Raw genomic sequence first — 16,122 nt, 5'->3', positions numbered from 1 at the left:
TCCACCTTTCATTTTCCAAATAATCTGTGAGTAATGAAAGGTGGAATCTGATTGGTTGCTAGGGGCAACTGAGCCAGTTTCACTTTACACCATGTTTGAGAAAACTCCCCCATAGTGTAAAGTGAAACTGGCTCAGTTGCCCCTAGCAACCAATCAGATGCCATCTTTCATTCCTCACAGACTCTTTTGAAAATGAAAGGTGGAATCTGATTGGTTGCTAGGGGCAACTGAGCCAGTTTCACTTTACACCATGTTTGATAAATCTCCCCCTATAACTTGCATTGCCACCCCTGACCTCCCATTGACCTAAAAGCAGTATTTACTTCAGTTGCACAGAATATTATTTTCAGGTTCTAAAATTTGAATATACATCATCTGTTAATATGCAAAAACATGTAAATGCCGGTCACGCAACCAGAGGCAAATTTTTTCTTCTGGTAAATATTACAGAGGAACGTGCATGTAAAAAGGAGACATTGGTTGTTGTAGCTAGTAACGTTGTAGCTTTATTGCTTTATTCAATAAGCAAAGATGAGCGAATATCCCTAGATTTGGGTCAGAATCAGCAAATTCTTATCAATTTTGGAGTCAGACGTGCAGGGACTCCTGTCCTGCCCCTGTACAGAACACTGAGTAATTTGACAGGGCTACCTGCTTTTTATTCTACTGGACCCTGGTAGTAGGCTATATTCACATATCATTGAAATGATGGCTGTTTTTATTATGCGGACGTCAGTTAACAGCAACTGACAGCCGTTGTTACAAAATTATAACTGTTCGTATAATAGTGGCCGTTGTTTTGAAATAACATTCGTTATTCGCTGTTGAAGCAAATGTACCACTTCCTTTACAATTTTTTTTTATATATGACCTAGTAGGTGCCACTGTGTAGATCCCTGTGGCACTGTCCATTTTTTAAACCGCCACCTGATACCTGCCATCTGCACCGGTTTCTCGAAATGCAAATAGGGCCATTTAGCGCCACCAGTTCACCAATATCCCCTTGGTGACGCGGCCAGACTCTATTCTAAAGGAGGCGTGTCACCCAGGGAAGGGGATATCGATGCATTGGGGGGGAGGGGGGAAATTGGGCCCATCTACAGTACACCGAGCTGCCCTATTTGCATATTGAGAAACCGGCGCAGATGGTGGGAACCGGGTGGCTGTTTGAAAAGTGGACGGTGCCACCTGGATCTACACACCAGCGCCAACCAGGTAATATAAATAAAAAGTGTACAGGAAGTGGTACATGTGTTTTAAATGACGGCCGTCCAATAAAACACCAGTCATCTTCACAGTATTTGAACATAGCATATAATGCTTCCCCCTATGCTAATACTTTACTATGATGCAATTATTGATAGATTTATTCCTAACCAAAGTTAGGGCCCTCCCCGATGGTCTGACCCTTTCCCTTATATGATGGCCATTCCTGTACATCTCTGAATCATTCTTTCATTCAGCCATTTACGTCCATCATTCATTGGCTGCACATCCTCTATTAGGGTATATTCACACTGAGTAAAACAGGCGTAATTCCGCAGCAGAATCCTCCACAGCCGCCGCTCAAAGAAGTGACATGTCACTTCCTTGAGTGAAGAGCGGCGGCAGCAGAGGAGCGCGCTCCCTCCCATTCACTCACATCGGGACACTGAGCATGGCGGGATTCCTCCGCCGCAAAATTCCGCCGTATTTGCTTAGTGTGAACATACCCTTACATGGGGACATGTGACACTGATGGACAACGTTGCAATCAGCTGACAACCAAGCATTCGGTAATTTGTCAGCTGATTGACATAGGGCTATATCTGTCTGTTCGGCCGATATTGACCCTGTATATTAGGGCCCTTAGAAATTTGTTGGTGTACATATAATATTAGTTTAGTAGATATGATACCAGTACAAGTATACAGTATCCCTGCATATATATTTGTGATAAATAATTAAAAGCAAATGATTCTCAATCATGAAATTCTCTTTGAAAAGTCAAAATCTGTCGGCAGATCTGTATTTTTAGGAGGAATGAAATGTGTGAAGGATGGCAATAAGCGGAGTACCTGAAGCAACGATACCGCTGCAAACTGAGTAAACATAAAAACCTTAAATGTGTATAGAAACCCACATTATCAGCAAGATAGAATTGGAAAATACTGAGCTGTGCATACCCAGTGAAAGGATCTCAGATCATTTAGAAATATCTGATCTTTTGCTGTATCGGACAAAAAAAAATAGCTTTGTATGCCTAGCGTAGCAGACTTCTGATGCAGGAAGAGATCCCGCTGCTTGCCCTGAACACTGAACAGCTGGATATCATCCACTTGGCACTTAACGTATGTGGCCGAATTGAACTCTAAATCTGGTTCTTGGGCCAAACAGCAGGATAATAATGAATATAGCCAGTATACCACTACAGCTAAAGAGGTAGCATGCACTTCCATAAATACTGCCAATATATAACCTCCCGCAGTAAGTGCTGTTATTGTGACAGATTAAAGACACAACACTGGAGCATGTAGTTTTACTTTATAGTACATACTGTAGCTTTAGTTTGTTTTTTAAGAAGGATGAGTCTAAAGACCCTATTACACGGAACGATTATCGTCCGTTTTCGGCCGATATTGGCCGTTACGGCTGATAATCGTCTCGTTTAATAGAAGTCAACGATCAGCCGCCATTAACGATGTCGACTGATCGTTGCTGTCATTTGTCTTTCAACATGTTAAAAAGACAAATGACTGTGATAGCAGCGATCTGCTGCCGTCACTCCGTGGAATAGGTCCACCGGTCTCCAGTTTGTCCCGTGTCTCCAGTTTGTCCAGTAGATGGACACCATGCTGTTTGGAAAACAAAATGTATACTATTCCAGGTTGTACAATTGAAAAAACAACAACAAAAAATCAACTCAGCTAATGATGTGCCCAATGTGGTATGCAGGTGTTCCCTGTATGACAATGGCATGGTAGTGGGGCTACATTTTGAAGACTGTTGCACCAGCCACTGCAGGTTGAGAGGACATTTTTTTGCATCTCCTTACAGCACAGTGTGCATTGTGCCAATATTGCATAAATAGGGAAGAGGTAGCAACTACAAAGTCTCTGCACCAGGGGATCACAATCAATAAAAGTATGCTGTCAGTTTTACAAACCTTACTGTAGAGATAAACAAACTTAAAAAAAATAAACCGAAATAAACCAAAAGTTGGGGTTCGAACAGCCGGCATTTGCATCCCGCTGCCTGGAGAAGGTGGATGGAGCCCAAGGACTGCCTGGAGATATATGGCTGTATCCATGTTTTCCAGGCAGTTCTCGTGCCGCATCCACTTTCTCCGGGGAGCGGGATTCAAATGCTGTTAGTTCGGGTTCATGCAAACCCAAACTTTCGGCAAGTTCGATCGTCTCTTCTCAGGTTTCTTCCTTTGCAAATCTTTTCCGCAGTAAGAGCAAACATTGAGGGCCATGAAATCTGGTTGGCACAGCTTTTGATAAACTGAGTGTTAATTTTGTTGATCATCTGTAAAATTGCATGTACCGGGCTTTTTTGTGGCCTATTATAAAAATGCTGATTTTCTTACTCCATAAATGGCGTTTGTGTGTATTTTGGAGAGGGGGTTAAACACCCATGAAATTAGTTCTATAATGTATTTTACATTCAATTTATTTTGCCTGGGTTAAAATGAGGTTTGTGTTGTGTTGGACTGCATTCCCTTGAAACCTCAAATTACTAGGCTGGTGTTAGTTTATTTAAATTTAGGCGCAATATGTTTAACCCATTCGGCTGAAATTTACTGTTTGTATGTATGAACACATAAGTTATATAGTTTTATAAATACTCTTTATGTCACTGCTTTTACCTACTGAAGATTGTGTTATATGCCATATGCAGAGGACAATGTTTTTCAGGGGCACACAGCAACAATAAAGTACCCCTGTGTAAGATCAATATATAAGGCCCCCTGTTTTCCTACTACTAGTGGGATAACTGCTGGGTGGTAGATCATCTCATTTAGAGCTCTTCTGAATATCTCTCACAATCTAGCCGATGCATAGTGTAAGCAGGCGCCGATCCGCCGATATACATGGCTCAACAACTGTGCAGCAACGGCTGCACCAACATTGTTAGTGATGTCTGTGCAGCCTTTGCTACATGTATAGACAATAAAAAAAAGTTGTACATTACCTCTCTATGTTCCCCTGTGACCTTCCGGTGTCTTTCTAACTGTCCGAGACAGGACAGCGCCATGGCCAGTGATTGGCTGAGTGGCCTGTCAATGCAGACTGCTTCCGAAGCTTCAGCGGCGGCTGAGGTGAGCGAGGAACAGGCAGAAGGACATCGGGGAATATGGGCCGATGAGTAATAACCTTATTATTTTCTACATACTGGAGAGCTGTGGGAGGGGATCCACGTATGATCTTTACATCGTCAGGGGAGCCCATAGAGATAGCAGCTGTGTACATCCTCCATTCCTATTACACAGAGTCATGGCAGCAGATCGTTGGCATCGTTGTCTTAGTCTTTCAACATGTTGGAAGACATTGAAAGACAACGATCAGCCGACATGTGATTATCGCCCGTAATGGCCGATAATCGGCCAAATACGTCCCATAATCCCTTCGTGAAATAGGGCCTTTAGACATATCATTGTCCTTATTAGACTTGGCGATATCTGCCCAGTTCTTCCTGATGGGGCAGATAATCTCACCAAGTAATAGGGCACTAGACACTATATAGCCATAAACCTCAATAGACCAAATATAGTCTGCTCATGCCTGCATTTGGTCTACTTTAAGCAACTATACATATTATTTATAGAATGAAAATACTACTATGCTTTTCTTACAAATAAAAGTACATCAGCGTAAAACAGAGCAAATGTAAGTAGTCTACTGAAACCTAAGGCTATGATGCGGGATACGTATGAATACCTTTCTGATGGTGATATTATTCCAACATATACCCATAGTAGAAAGCATTAGCTTGAGATGTTTCCTTTGATTGTCTGTTCTAATATATCAAGTTTATACTGTACTTACATTTGTACTGCCCGTATTGCATGCTTTATGTATGTTTAATATAAAGGTTGTAAATATTTTACGCCACTAAAGATAAAGACGCTATGCGCAACATGTAGTCCAGTGATATATAAAACTCAGTGCCCAGGTACGAATTGCGTACATTTGTAAAAGAAAATGTGTTTCGGAGAATTGCCTTTTGATCCTTCTTAGGAAAAAAAAAACTCTAAAAAGGTTAAAGTAAGTGGAGCATAATGATAAACGTTATAGGGTTAAAATGAATGATGTTGTAGCCCTTATGTTTTTCGATGTCATACCACAGGACAGCACACCAGGGAAATATATCATCAGTATGGGTGCATTTTATTAAAGGCTCGCGCAAAATCATGAATGATTAACCGTTAAAATAAGAGAATACATCAGCGCTAATGACCCATGGTAAAAATGGAATTCATAGCACCTAATATGCTGGGTCACATCAAGACATACACTTTTAAATTGCAATTTGGTAACTGATAATTCACAGGAAAATCAAGTTCACATGATAGTCATGAATAAATATCCCATAAACGTCCACTGGAATACATTTATATAATAGATTGCATCATTTTTAATCAGGTTTTTGGATTTGGCTCTATTTTCAGGACCCGTAGATGTAACATGGCTTTGTCCACACTGTCAATTATGTTTTTGATATATATTTTTTTTTTACTGATTTATTTTGTTATAGATTTGACCTTTGCGGAAGTGAATGGGGTCCAGCAAAAAGTTTCTGACAAAAATGCCACTAAACTCTTAATTTATTCACACAGAGAAGTATAAAGGGAGGACTAATATTTGGATTTTTGTTATCCACTTGGGCAAAAAAAACTGTATGGGTTGGTTCACACTGAGGAATCCGGGTGGATCACCTGCCATGGATTCCATCGCTCGCCCCGGCACGTATATCCGCCCGTGCCATAGACTCCATTCTATGGTCGGGCAAAATCCGCCGTTAGCCCAAAGAATTCACGTAGTTCTTTGGGCGGATGGTGGAATCTGCCCAACCATACAATGGAGTCTATGGCAAAGGTGAGAGATACTCACAGAAGCAAGCGGGTGCAAGCGACAGAATCTGCAGCGGGTTCTCCGCCCAGATTCCTCAGTGTGAACTCACTCTTAGGCTTTGTTCCCACACAGTATTTTTGCTCAATATTTTGGTCAGTATTTTGCAACCAAAACACAGAACGGCTATGTTCACTCACGGACGGACGTTACTGACCAAAATACTGAGCAAAAATACTGTGTGTGACCATAGCCTTAATATGGATCCAGATGAAAGACAGCCAGTACTGTGAATTTTTTTCCCAATGGTCAATTTGCAGAAACAAGTCATAATGGGGGGGAGGGGGTCCAACACCCATTAAGATATCCATAGACAGCACTCCAAAAATGACTTTGTGTCAATGTCACAGTTTGTAAATAAATGTATAAAAAGTTGCTCGGAAAATAACAGAGTAGCTTTATTCAGCAAGCCAAAACGGTTTCTCTATCTCAAAAGGATCATCAGATTGATTGAGATTGTTATTGCAGCATTTTATCCTCACTTGTATTATAAAGAAACAATGAGCTCTCATCTTTGCATCGTAAGCAGAGCAGAAGACAAAAGAAGACTTCCTAAAACTGATAGCAACACCAGCCAAGCGCTGTGTTCATTTTTGGAAGTTTAGGCGGGATCCATTCTTATTTGAGCCTGTTCTTTTTATATTTGTTTTTCCGTATTCCAGCCGGGCAATTTTATTTCCCTATCCTGTATTTATGTATGAAGTATGTACCAATTAATGGCTGATCTGTTTCCAATATATAATCCAATCTGTCCTCTATACAGAAATCATTTACTATATGCAACACATTACACTATCTAAGACAATGCGTTATACTACATATATATGTAGTATATATGAATATACATATATATATATATATATATATATATATATATATATACTACATGAAATAAGCAACCGAGAATTGTGGAACGAAAAATGGAAACATTACGGGATTGACACAAAATCATGGAATATATGGAGATACTGTACATTAGAGATGAGCGAACCGGGTTTGGGTTCGAGTCGATCCGAACCTGATCGTTCGGCATTTGATTAGCGGGGGGCTGCAGAACTTGGATAAAGCTCTAAGGTTGTCTGAAAACATGGATACAGCCAATGACTATATCCATGTTTTCTACATAGCCTTAGGGCTTTATCCAAGTTCAGCAGCCACCGCTAATCAAATGCCGAAAGTTCGGGTTCGGATGGACTCGAGCATGCTCGAGGTTCGCTCATCTCTACTGTACATGTATATATTTTTTATGTCTGGCAAGAGTAGACAATGAGATATGCATGCCTCAGAAAAAGAATACGCAGGCCAAGCATTAAATTAGGATGTTCTCGAATCACTGTTGTAATCTATATCCTTATTGGTTTATCTGTTTAAAGACAAGCACATGCTGTCATGGTATTGGGAATAAAGGTCCTATTACCCTGAGTGATAATCTGCCCAAATCAGGCAGAATCAGGCATATGTCTCTCTGTGTAATAAAGACAATGATCAGACAAAGAGCTGCCATCAGTTGATTGTTGTCTTTCAGCAGGTTTAAAAATAATATGCGTTAGATATTATGCGTTATGAAGTTAGATACTTACCTGTCCATGATATCCCCCTTCCACTACTTACCGCAGCAGCCACTAGCAAGTCTGAAGCAGTCTATGCAGTGATAGGCCACTTACTGAGCGTGACACTGCCTTTTCTCGGCCAGTGATTGGCTGAGTAACCTTTCCCTTAAGAGATGTCTTCAGACATGCCAGCGGCAGCTACAGGGAGAAGGCAGGAGGACACTGGGGAGCATGGACAGGTAAGTATATAAGTTTATTATTTTCAATATATGCAACAAGGGCTACACGGACATCTCTAATGATTGCGGACATTGCTGCATGATCATCAAGCTGTGCAATAGGCTCGGTAATCAGATGAGCACTCACATAAAAATCAGGCCATGTAATATGGCCCTTAGTCCTCATATAGATAGCTTAGATTGTGTCGAGTTCCAACAGCCACTGTATGGTGCTTCGATGTGGTGGCATAATAAGAATATATGGTTTGCGTTACTTTTAGGAAAGAGTACCCGCTAATGTTGACTATATATGAAATCTAACAAAATCCTCCTTGTGAATTCAGGCACATATAGGGTCAGGTTCTGTGACCCAGCCGGTGTTACTGAAGATCATCCCAGCCGGTACTGCAGTACCAGCCGGATGATGTTAATTTCTGGTGAATTCGGATACCCGTGTGCACCCGCATCAGAATTTACAGCTGCACACAATGGAGCGTGCGGCCGGAGCTGCACGCTCCTTTGTAAGAACTGACATGTCTTATGCGGCGGCTATTCAATGAATAGTGGCTGCAGAAAACTGACATGTTAGTTTTTCGTGCGGCCAGATGGAATCCCGGCCAGAGCGTATACTATACTATACATTCAAATACAATTTGCAACAACGGCTGTTATTTATGCTAAACATATGTTGTGTGAACATGGCCTTATAGTAGGGCCCAAATACTTGTACAAGTGCTGTAATATGGCTTATTATTTTGAGGTTATACAGTGTCACAATATAGCAGTGAACGTGAAGCTTCACCTTTTCGAAGGAAAGCTGTGACTCTTTCTAAATGTATGATGGTGCATAGCAATTTCACATTCATATTCAAAACATTAGCTACTAAAGAGCTGTTAACCCTCCCCGATATTGCCGAATCTTCTTCCAGGCGGACTTAAAGAGGTTAAATTTTAAATAACAGATTTTGCATTAATTATAGGGGATTTTTAACGACAGCGGTTCAGTCATTTTTGTCTCCCCAAGTACTTTGGGTGGAACCAAATGCCACAGTTCTAAGGCTCTTTTTGTCTGTTTTAACAGAAGAATAGAGACAAACGTGTTCTGAGCTGACAGCTCTTTCCTCCCCTGTCATTAAATTATTAACTGCCATCTCACAAAATATGGACTTTTTTTTTAGTAATCAAAAATGCTCTCTTTTTGAAGACACAAGACATTAGACATAATTTACAGCTATAATCATTAACAATGCATCACGAAACATTTTACATTTTGCATTTTCAACCCTTTTCTTAAATAGTTGGGGAATGTTTCATCTGTTTGAGTGATGGAAGTTTGTAAATGACTGTAATAGGGCCTTATGAAATATTTTTATTTTTCCTTTTTTTATTTTTTTTTTTTTACTTTATCGACCATTTTCCAATGAGCCAATGATACCTGTTAATGTGTGCTCTTTTCCTGCTTAATTTTTCATTTCACTTACATAGGAAATGGAAGCATTTGTACTTTCTGACTGTAGAACTTTGACTTTCTTGCATCTATCCAGACTTCAGTATTTTCGGCAAAGCATGCATTTTCACAATGGTTCCATTCTTCCCTTTCTGATTTTTCCAGACATATCATAATAATGATATAAAGTAAAATATTGGTATAGCTTATTGAATATTTGTATTTTTTGTCTTTTTTTTTTTTAAACTTTATCTACCATATTCCAATAAGCCAATGATACCTGTTATTGTGTGCTCTTTTCCTGCTTCCTTTTTAATTTTGCTTACATAGGCAATGTATGCGTTTGTACTTTCTGACTGTAGGACTTTGACTTTCTTGCATCTATCCAGACTGCAGTATCTTCTGCATGCATGCATTTCCACAATGGTTCCATTCTTTTCTTTCAGATTTTTCCAGACATATCATAGTTATGATTTAAATGAAAATATTGGTAAAGTAACAAAGAGGACATTGTTCATCCTTGTACTGTGAAAAGCCTTGTACTATCTATTGTCATCTTTGTGTACAGTATTTTAAAAACAATGACGTTATTCTCTTCTATTTCAGGTGAAACTGCTACACCAGTACAGACCACGAGATACCCAAGCCCTGCAGAACTAGATGCCTACGCACAAAAAGTAGCTAACAGCCCGTTGACTATCAAGATCTTCCCCACCAACATCAGGGTTCCCCAGCACAAGCACCTAAATAGGACTGTAAATGGCTATGACACAACGGGCCAGCGTTACAGCCCTTACCAAATACACACAAGTGGCTACCAAGGCCTTCTTGCTGTTGTTAAATCTTCTAGCAAGAGTGTGGTAAAGAATGTAGAGGGAAAACGAACTAAAATTTCATCAGCACAGGTTGGTGTTGCTCCCTACCCAATGTCAAGCACTTTAACACAAGGCCAACCTTGCAACGGACAGTTGAGTTATATTACAAATCAGAAACAGATGGATGCACCGGTGCCACCTAACGTGACAGTGGCAACTTCAGTCATTCCTTTAGGTAGAAATTTAACACTCCAGCAGTCCAACTTACCCTCTATTCAAAGCATCATTTACCAGATCAACCAACAGTGCCAGGCTCAGGCTTCTCACCAAGCTTGTCATGGTGTGGTAGTTACCAACTCCAGTCCAGCTAAGCAGGGAATGACCAGTGGTTTTACCGCTATGACCGGTGGCACTGTGGCATATACCGGCACTGTCCTTCAAGACTGTAGGTCTGGCACAGAGTTGGCATTGGGGTCTGCTCCAGTGGTAGCCAAAGCTGGATCCTACCAAGATGGCATGGACTACCTTATTTGGCAACAGAAACAGCAGCAGCAACTCCGGATATACAGTAGTGGCAGTGGTGGAGGAGGAGCGGTCAGCAAGTCACCTGAAGTCTGCCCAGGAGTGTCTCGCCCTTATACTCTCGCTAGTGCCGTCGAGAAAGTCAGCTCCTCCCCACTGAACTGTGTCGGCATGCATGGCAATTTCTCTGTTGGTCAATACTTTGCCCCTCCATGGAACAGTATCTTGGTCACACCCAACAGTGACTGTTACAATCCACAGGAACTTGCCAATGGTCACAGGGATTTGGGGGTACATCCATCAGATGGACTAACCAGCATTCCCAGCAAGACCCTTTGCAATACCTCTATTCTTAGCAGTAGCCTTCAGTCTTTGGAGTATCTCATCAATGACATTCATCCACCCTGTATTAAGGAGCAGATGCTTGGCAAAGGTTATGAAACAGTGTCTGTGCCAAGACTTCTTGATCATCAGCATGCCCACATCCGCCTGCCCATTTACAGATAAAGCTCTTTCCTCTTTTCCATGTAAAGGTGGCCAACACTGGTTCAGTACACTAGATAATGCTACTTAGCCATACGAAGGCATGTTTTAACAGTGCAGAGGGCATAGGTGAGGCTAGCCATCCTTCATCGTAATGAGAGTCCTGGCAGCAAAAGGGGTTTCTGTTTTTCTGCTCTGGTTATGCTGCCTTTGCTCCTGCACTTTATATTATCTTGCAAGTAAATGGAGGAGAATGGCTCAGTTGAAAAAGCAGGTTCTTTATTCCATGTCTTATGTCGTTACAATGGAAGAGATATTGGTTTTACCTGTACTGAATGCAAATTTAATGCTTTAGCTTATTTTACTGCTGATTTATGTAATCATTGACATCTTGATTTTTTTTTTTTTTTTTTTCTTGATTCTCAAAACTTGTCTGAATGCAGCATTATTTGTGGCGGGAAATGAAGGTTAGGCGCAGAATAGGTACGAATATAATTTTATCTGGGATCATTTCTCTTATGTCCTTTCTGTAACCCCTCCACTGCCGACTATCCTGACCTCATTGTGACAAGGCTTAACTTTTTAATAGGGAATGGACATGTATCCTTAGTTCCTTCTACATGTAACATTTATCGTTGTTACTTGGTCAGTTTATATTCACATCAGTACAAATTAACTTAAAGATTATGCATCAAAAATCAATATAAATTTAAGGACTGGTAGCACTATAGCACTAAATAACATGACACACAAGTACGTAAACTACTGTAGTTATTTGACCAGCTCATAGGAAGTTGTCATCAGAAAAGTTGTTAAGTAGATCAATGTACCATGGCTTCTGTTGTAGATAGCAAGCTCACATGATCTACTCTATTTCCAGTGGTTTATGCTGTACAGCCTATAAATAACCCAAATCTACAGCTGGACCTACCAATAAGGCAGTCGCTACTTTATGTATGAACAAGTTCATAAAAACTTTTGATTAGCTAAGTTCTTGTTAAAGCAAGATTTCCAGAATAATTAAAGATCGGCTTTAGTTCACCCCTCTGTAAGAGCATACACGTGGCACATTGAGATATAGGATGAGCAGATAGGTGTCTAAGGCTGGATTCACACTGCATTTTTGCAATTGGCTTTTGCAGTGTGTGCATCCATTTAGATCTGTTTTTCCATTGATTTGCATTATAAAAAAGGATTAAAAAAAATGGATAAAAACGCATGTTTTTTTTTTAAACTAACACAAAAATGTGGTCAACCATGTTTTTGTGTTTGCTAAAAAAAAATACATTTCGATCCTTTTTTATCATGAAAAAAAAAACGGATTGAAGAGGATACACAAATACTGTACATCCGGGGATTTTATTTTTTTTTTTGCAAAAACATCTTACAACCATCCTTACAGCCAGCCTGAACCCAGCCTTACAACCATGAGAACTGTCAGCTTTTAGGGATGCCAGACATGAGTGCAGGGAGCATGATTCACCCAGTCCAACTTAAGAAAATGAGACCAGGGAACAATAGTGCCTTGAATGGTTCATAGCAGGGGTAGAGAACCTTGGCTCTCTAGCTGTTGCAGAAACGGTGCGGGGAAGCTGGTGCCGCTGTCCTTTTTTTTAAACCGCGGCCCGATTCCCGTGTACGGTGCCGTTCTATTCCCAGGCACCAGCTGTGGGTGAAGCACTGGAGGTGAGCCGTCCCACCCCCAATGGGAGGAAACCCCACCCCCCCTCTATGATGCATCTCTATTGGTTTTAATCAGTGATCCCTCAAGGTACAATGACATCAGGTTACATTTTGTTGGACTATTGCAACTTGAAGCCATACTCAAAAATTAGAGATGAGCGAACCTCGAGCACGCTTAGGTCTGTCCAAATCCGAGCATGCATCATTGGATTACCAGTGGCTGCAGAAGTTGGATGCAGCCCTAGGGAGTACTGGAAAACATGGATATAGCCTATTGCTGTTTTCCAGGAAGTCTTCTGCACCAACGGGGAGGTTCGGACAAACCTGAGTGTGCTCGAGGTTCGTTCATATCTACTCAACATACAATGCTACAGACAGTCTGGATCTGTGGTACATGCGAATGGCTGGAAAATCAAACCAAAATCCACCAAGTGTAGGCATTTCATTAATAAAACATCTAGTATTTGACCGAATTTCAGTTTTTTCATAGAGTTTTGGACTCAAGATACAACAATTTGACCTGATGGTACATTCTCTTTAACAATCTTGATTTATTACCATTCAAGTCCATACGCTATTTTTCTAAATGAACCCTATTACTGTCATATGACTCATTAGGGCATACAAAAATTCACAGAAAAATCCATATGTGGGGAAAATTTTTAACTCTTTGTAGAAAGTGCATTCAATAGTATACTTCTGTCCAATTTCTTAATGAAGTCCTTTTCATATCTATTTTGCATAAGTGTGATTTCAATACCTCCATTTCCAAGGGCATGGATTAAAGAACAAGGCGAAGCCAACTAACCCCAGGAGATCAGGAAGATAATGACCTAGTCCTAGTTTCAAATAGTTATCTTATTTCGTTAAAGCAATTTGGTAAAAATCTCGTCTTCAACGGGGGAAAAAAAAAGTATCTAGATCATTATCCTTCTGCAGACCTAATTGATTTTTTTTTTCCTCTTCTAATTCAGCTGCCTACCTTACCCACAATGCATTTCAGGTGTCTGTGGCAGTGAAAGGATTAATTTATTTATACATTTTATTGCAACATTTTTACCATGTTTCCACTGGATCTGTGATGCTTTTTGCCCAGTAACTTCAAACTTTAACTACAGAGATATGTGCAAAGAATGTGAACGAGGGTTAAAGCTTCATAGTTGCTGCTATTTTGGAAACAAATGAAAAAAAAAAAAATTTTTTTTGCTCAAAAAAATAAATAAAAAAAAATGAAAAAATAGATGTATTATCCAAAAAAAAAAATCTGTATAATCTTACTGATGTCACATTACTGATTAAAACAATAATAATATTTTTTGGTTCTGTCAGTGTTCTGGCAGAAAATGGGATAATTAAACAGAAATTGTTAACGTGAATTTCTTTCCTTTCTTTTTTTGCTCTTTTTGTTTTTTTCGGGTTTTTTTGTCCATTACTTGCACTAGTAAAAATGTAGAAGTGAACAGTGAATGCAGGAGGATATTTAAAATACACACAATAATTAAAAAAAAAAACTTGAAAACTTGAATATAAATTTTTGTAGTGTGATAATATTGTATAATTTACTTGTTGGCTGCTATACAAAAATACTGAAAACATTTCCTCATATCTCATGCTTTTTATGCTTGAAAATAGATTTCATACCATTTCTTGTTGTTTTTTTTTATTGTTATTTTTTTTTATTTTCGGTTGTATGCTATTGTTTCAAGCAGGCAAGGAATTGAGATGGTGGTGGTTCTTAGCCTTTTGTCATCTGGGAATTTGGATCTCTTTTGGAATTTCGATAACATTTTTACACCCACCGATTAACGTTTTGTTTCCCCCACTGTATAGGCTGAGTGTCAATGGGAATATTTCAAAGATTGCAAATTTCAGTCATGTTTGCATCCCACATCCTGTAAGCAGAGTGGAAAGATTGTAATTAGATTTGAGCAGCTCTGTATCTGAGGAGAGAAAGGAAACACTGAGCGTGGGGATATATGGTTCTATATGAACTGAATCAGTATTTTAGATACTGCCAGTGCTTGTAGCGAAAGCTTATGGGTCCTGCTTTCCCACCCACAAAGAGTAATGTTTGTATATAGGGAAAGCTGTCAGTCACTGTGTAGGTGTAGCATTAGGGTAAGGCTACACTGCGATTTCCAGGAATCACTGTGTCACACAACCCCTTCACTCATACAGGTGAATTGGTTCGCGCTGTGGTCCATAGGCAACTGCAACCTTGACCCTGCTGTTGCAAAAAATCCATCGATGTATGAGTAGAGATGATTGAACATCAGGAATTTTCAGGTTCTATTGAACTCGAACCTTCGTCATTTGATTCCCGATACCTTGCTGTTCCGTGGGGAAGGTGGAGACAGCCCGAGTACCGCCTGAAAAACTGGGATACAGCCTAGGTAATAGGCTGTAGCCCTGTTTTCCAGGCGGTACTTGGGCTGTCTCCACCTTCCCCACTGAATGGGAAGGCATCGGGAATCAAATGATGAAGGTTCGAGTTCGATAGAACCTGAAAATTCCCGATGTTCGATCATCTATATGTATGAATGAAGAGGTGGCATGATGGGCACTGTGACACAGTAAGTACTGGTCACCCAACTGGGAATCACCGTATAGTCTCAATCCTGGCAGCATTAAAGGGGTTGTTTTTTTCTTCTTCTCAAAACAACCCCTGTCCCCATACCTTAATAAGGGTGTTGTTTGGGTAAAAAAGATACTACTTTTCCTCCCTCCACTTCAGACTTGTTCTCTTTTTGGAAGTATACCTCCTGAGACCAGGGGTGTGGGTACCATATCATAATCAGTGCATAAGCCAATCGTGGGACAATGTCGCCTGAACATTGTGCAGTTTTTGGTCACCACATGTGAGCATAGTTCCAATTGGATCCAATGATCATAATATGGTCCCCCCCCCCCCTTTCCAATACAAGAAGGACTTGGAAGTGGAGAGCATGGGAGTGAGGAAAGGTAATGCCTTTTATGCTCCCTGGACAACCCCTTTAATACATGCCAACATCATGGAGACTTTCTATGTGCAGAAATAGAGAGCTGTGGCTTAGTACGGTTCAATTCCTGGTTGACCTAGCCCATACATTACATGGACAGCTTCTACATGGGGAATATGCAGTTGGTTGGGTCAACCTGCACCAATAACAGCTAAGTGCCTGACTTTTCTTATAAATAGAAGCTGGCATCACAGATGCTGCCGCTGCCAGATAAACTGTTAATGCCATAGAAAACCCAATCTGGTCATTTACTTCCCCTGCATAGGGAAATATACCAGTATATGTCAACCAT

General features: G+C 40.3%; 1 protein-coding gene across 3 annotated transcripts in view; it reads left to right on the top strand.

The window, feature by feature from the left end:
• The window catches only part of FAM222A (family with sequence similarity 222 member A), an 84,436-nt gene extending 69,287 nt beyond the window's left edge, over positions 1-15,149 (top strand). For all 3 annotated transcript variants that reach the window (XM_069961360.1, XM_069961361.1, XM_069961362.1), the window contains one exon: positions 9,935-15,149. In XM_069961360.1, coding sequence (XP_069817461.1) covers positions 9,935-11,172 — 1,238 coding nt within the window. In that variant the 3' untranslated portion in view covers positions 11,173-15,149. The remainder of the gene's footprint in view (positions 1-9,934) is intronic.
• The last annotated feature ends 973 nt before the right edge of the window (positions 15,150-16,122 follow it).

The sequence above is a fragment of the Dendropsophus ebraccatus genome, chromosome 3, assembly GCF_027789765.1.
Source record: "Dendropsophus ebraccatus isolate aDenEbr1 chromosome 3, aDenEbr1.pat, whole genome shotgun sequence".
In the NCBI taxonomy this organism is placed as follows: Eukaryota; Metazoa; Chordata; class Amphibia; order Anura; family Hylidae; genus Dendropsophus; species Dendropsophus ebraccatus.
This window is presented reverse-complemented; position numbering and strand designations above follow the sequence as displayed.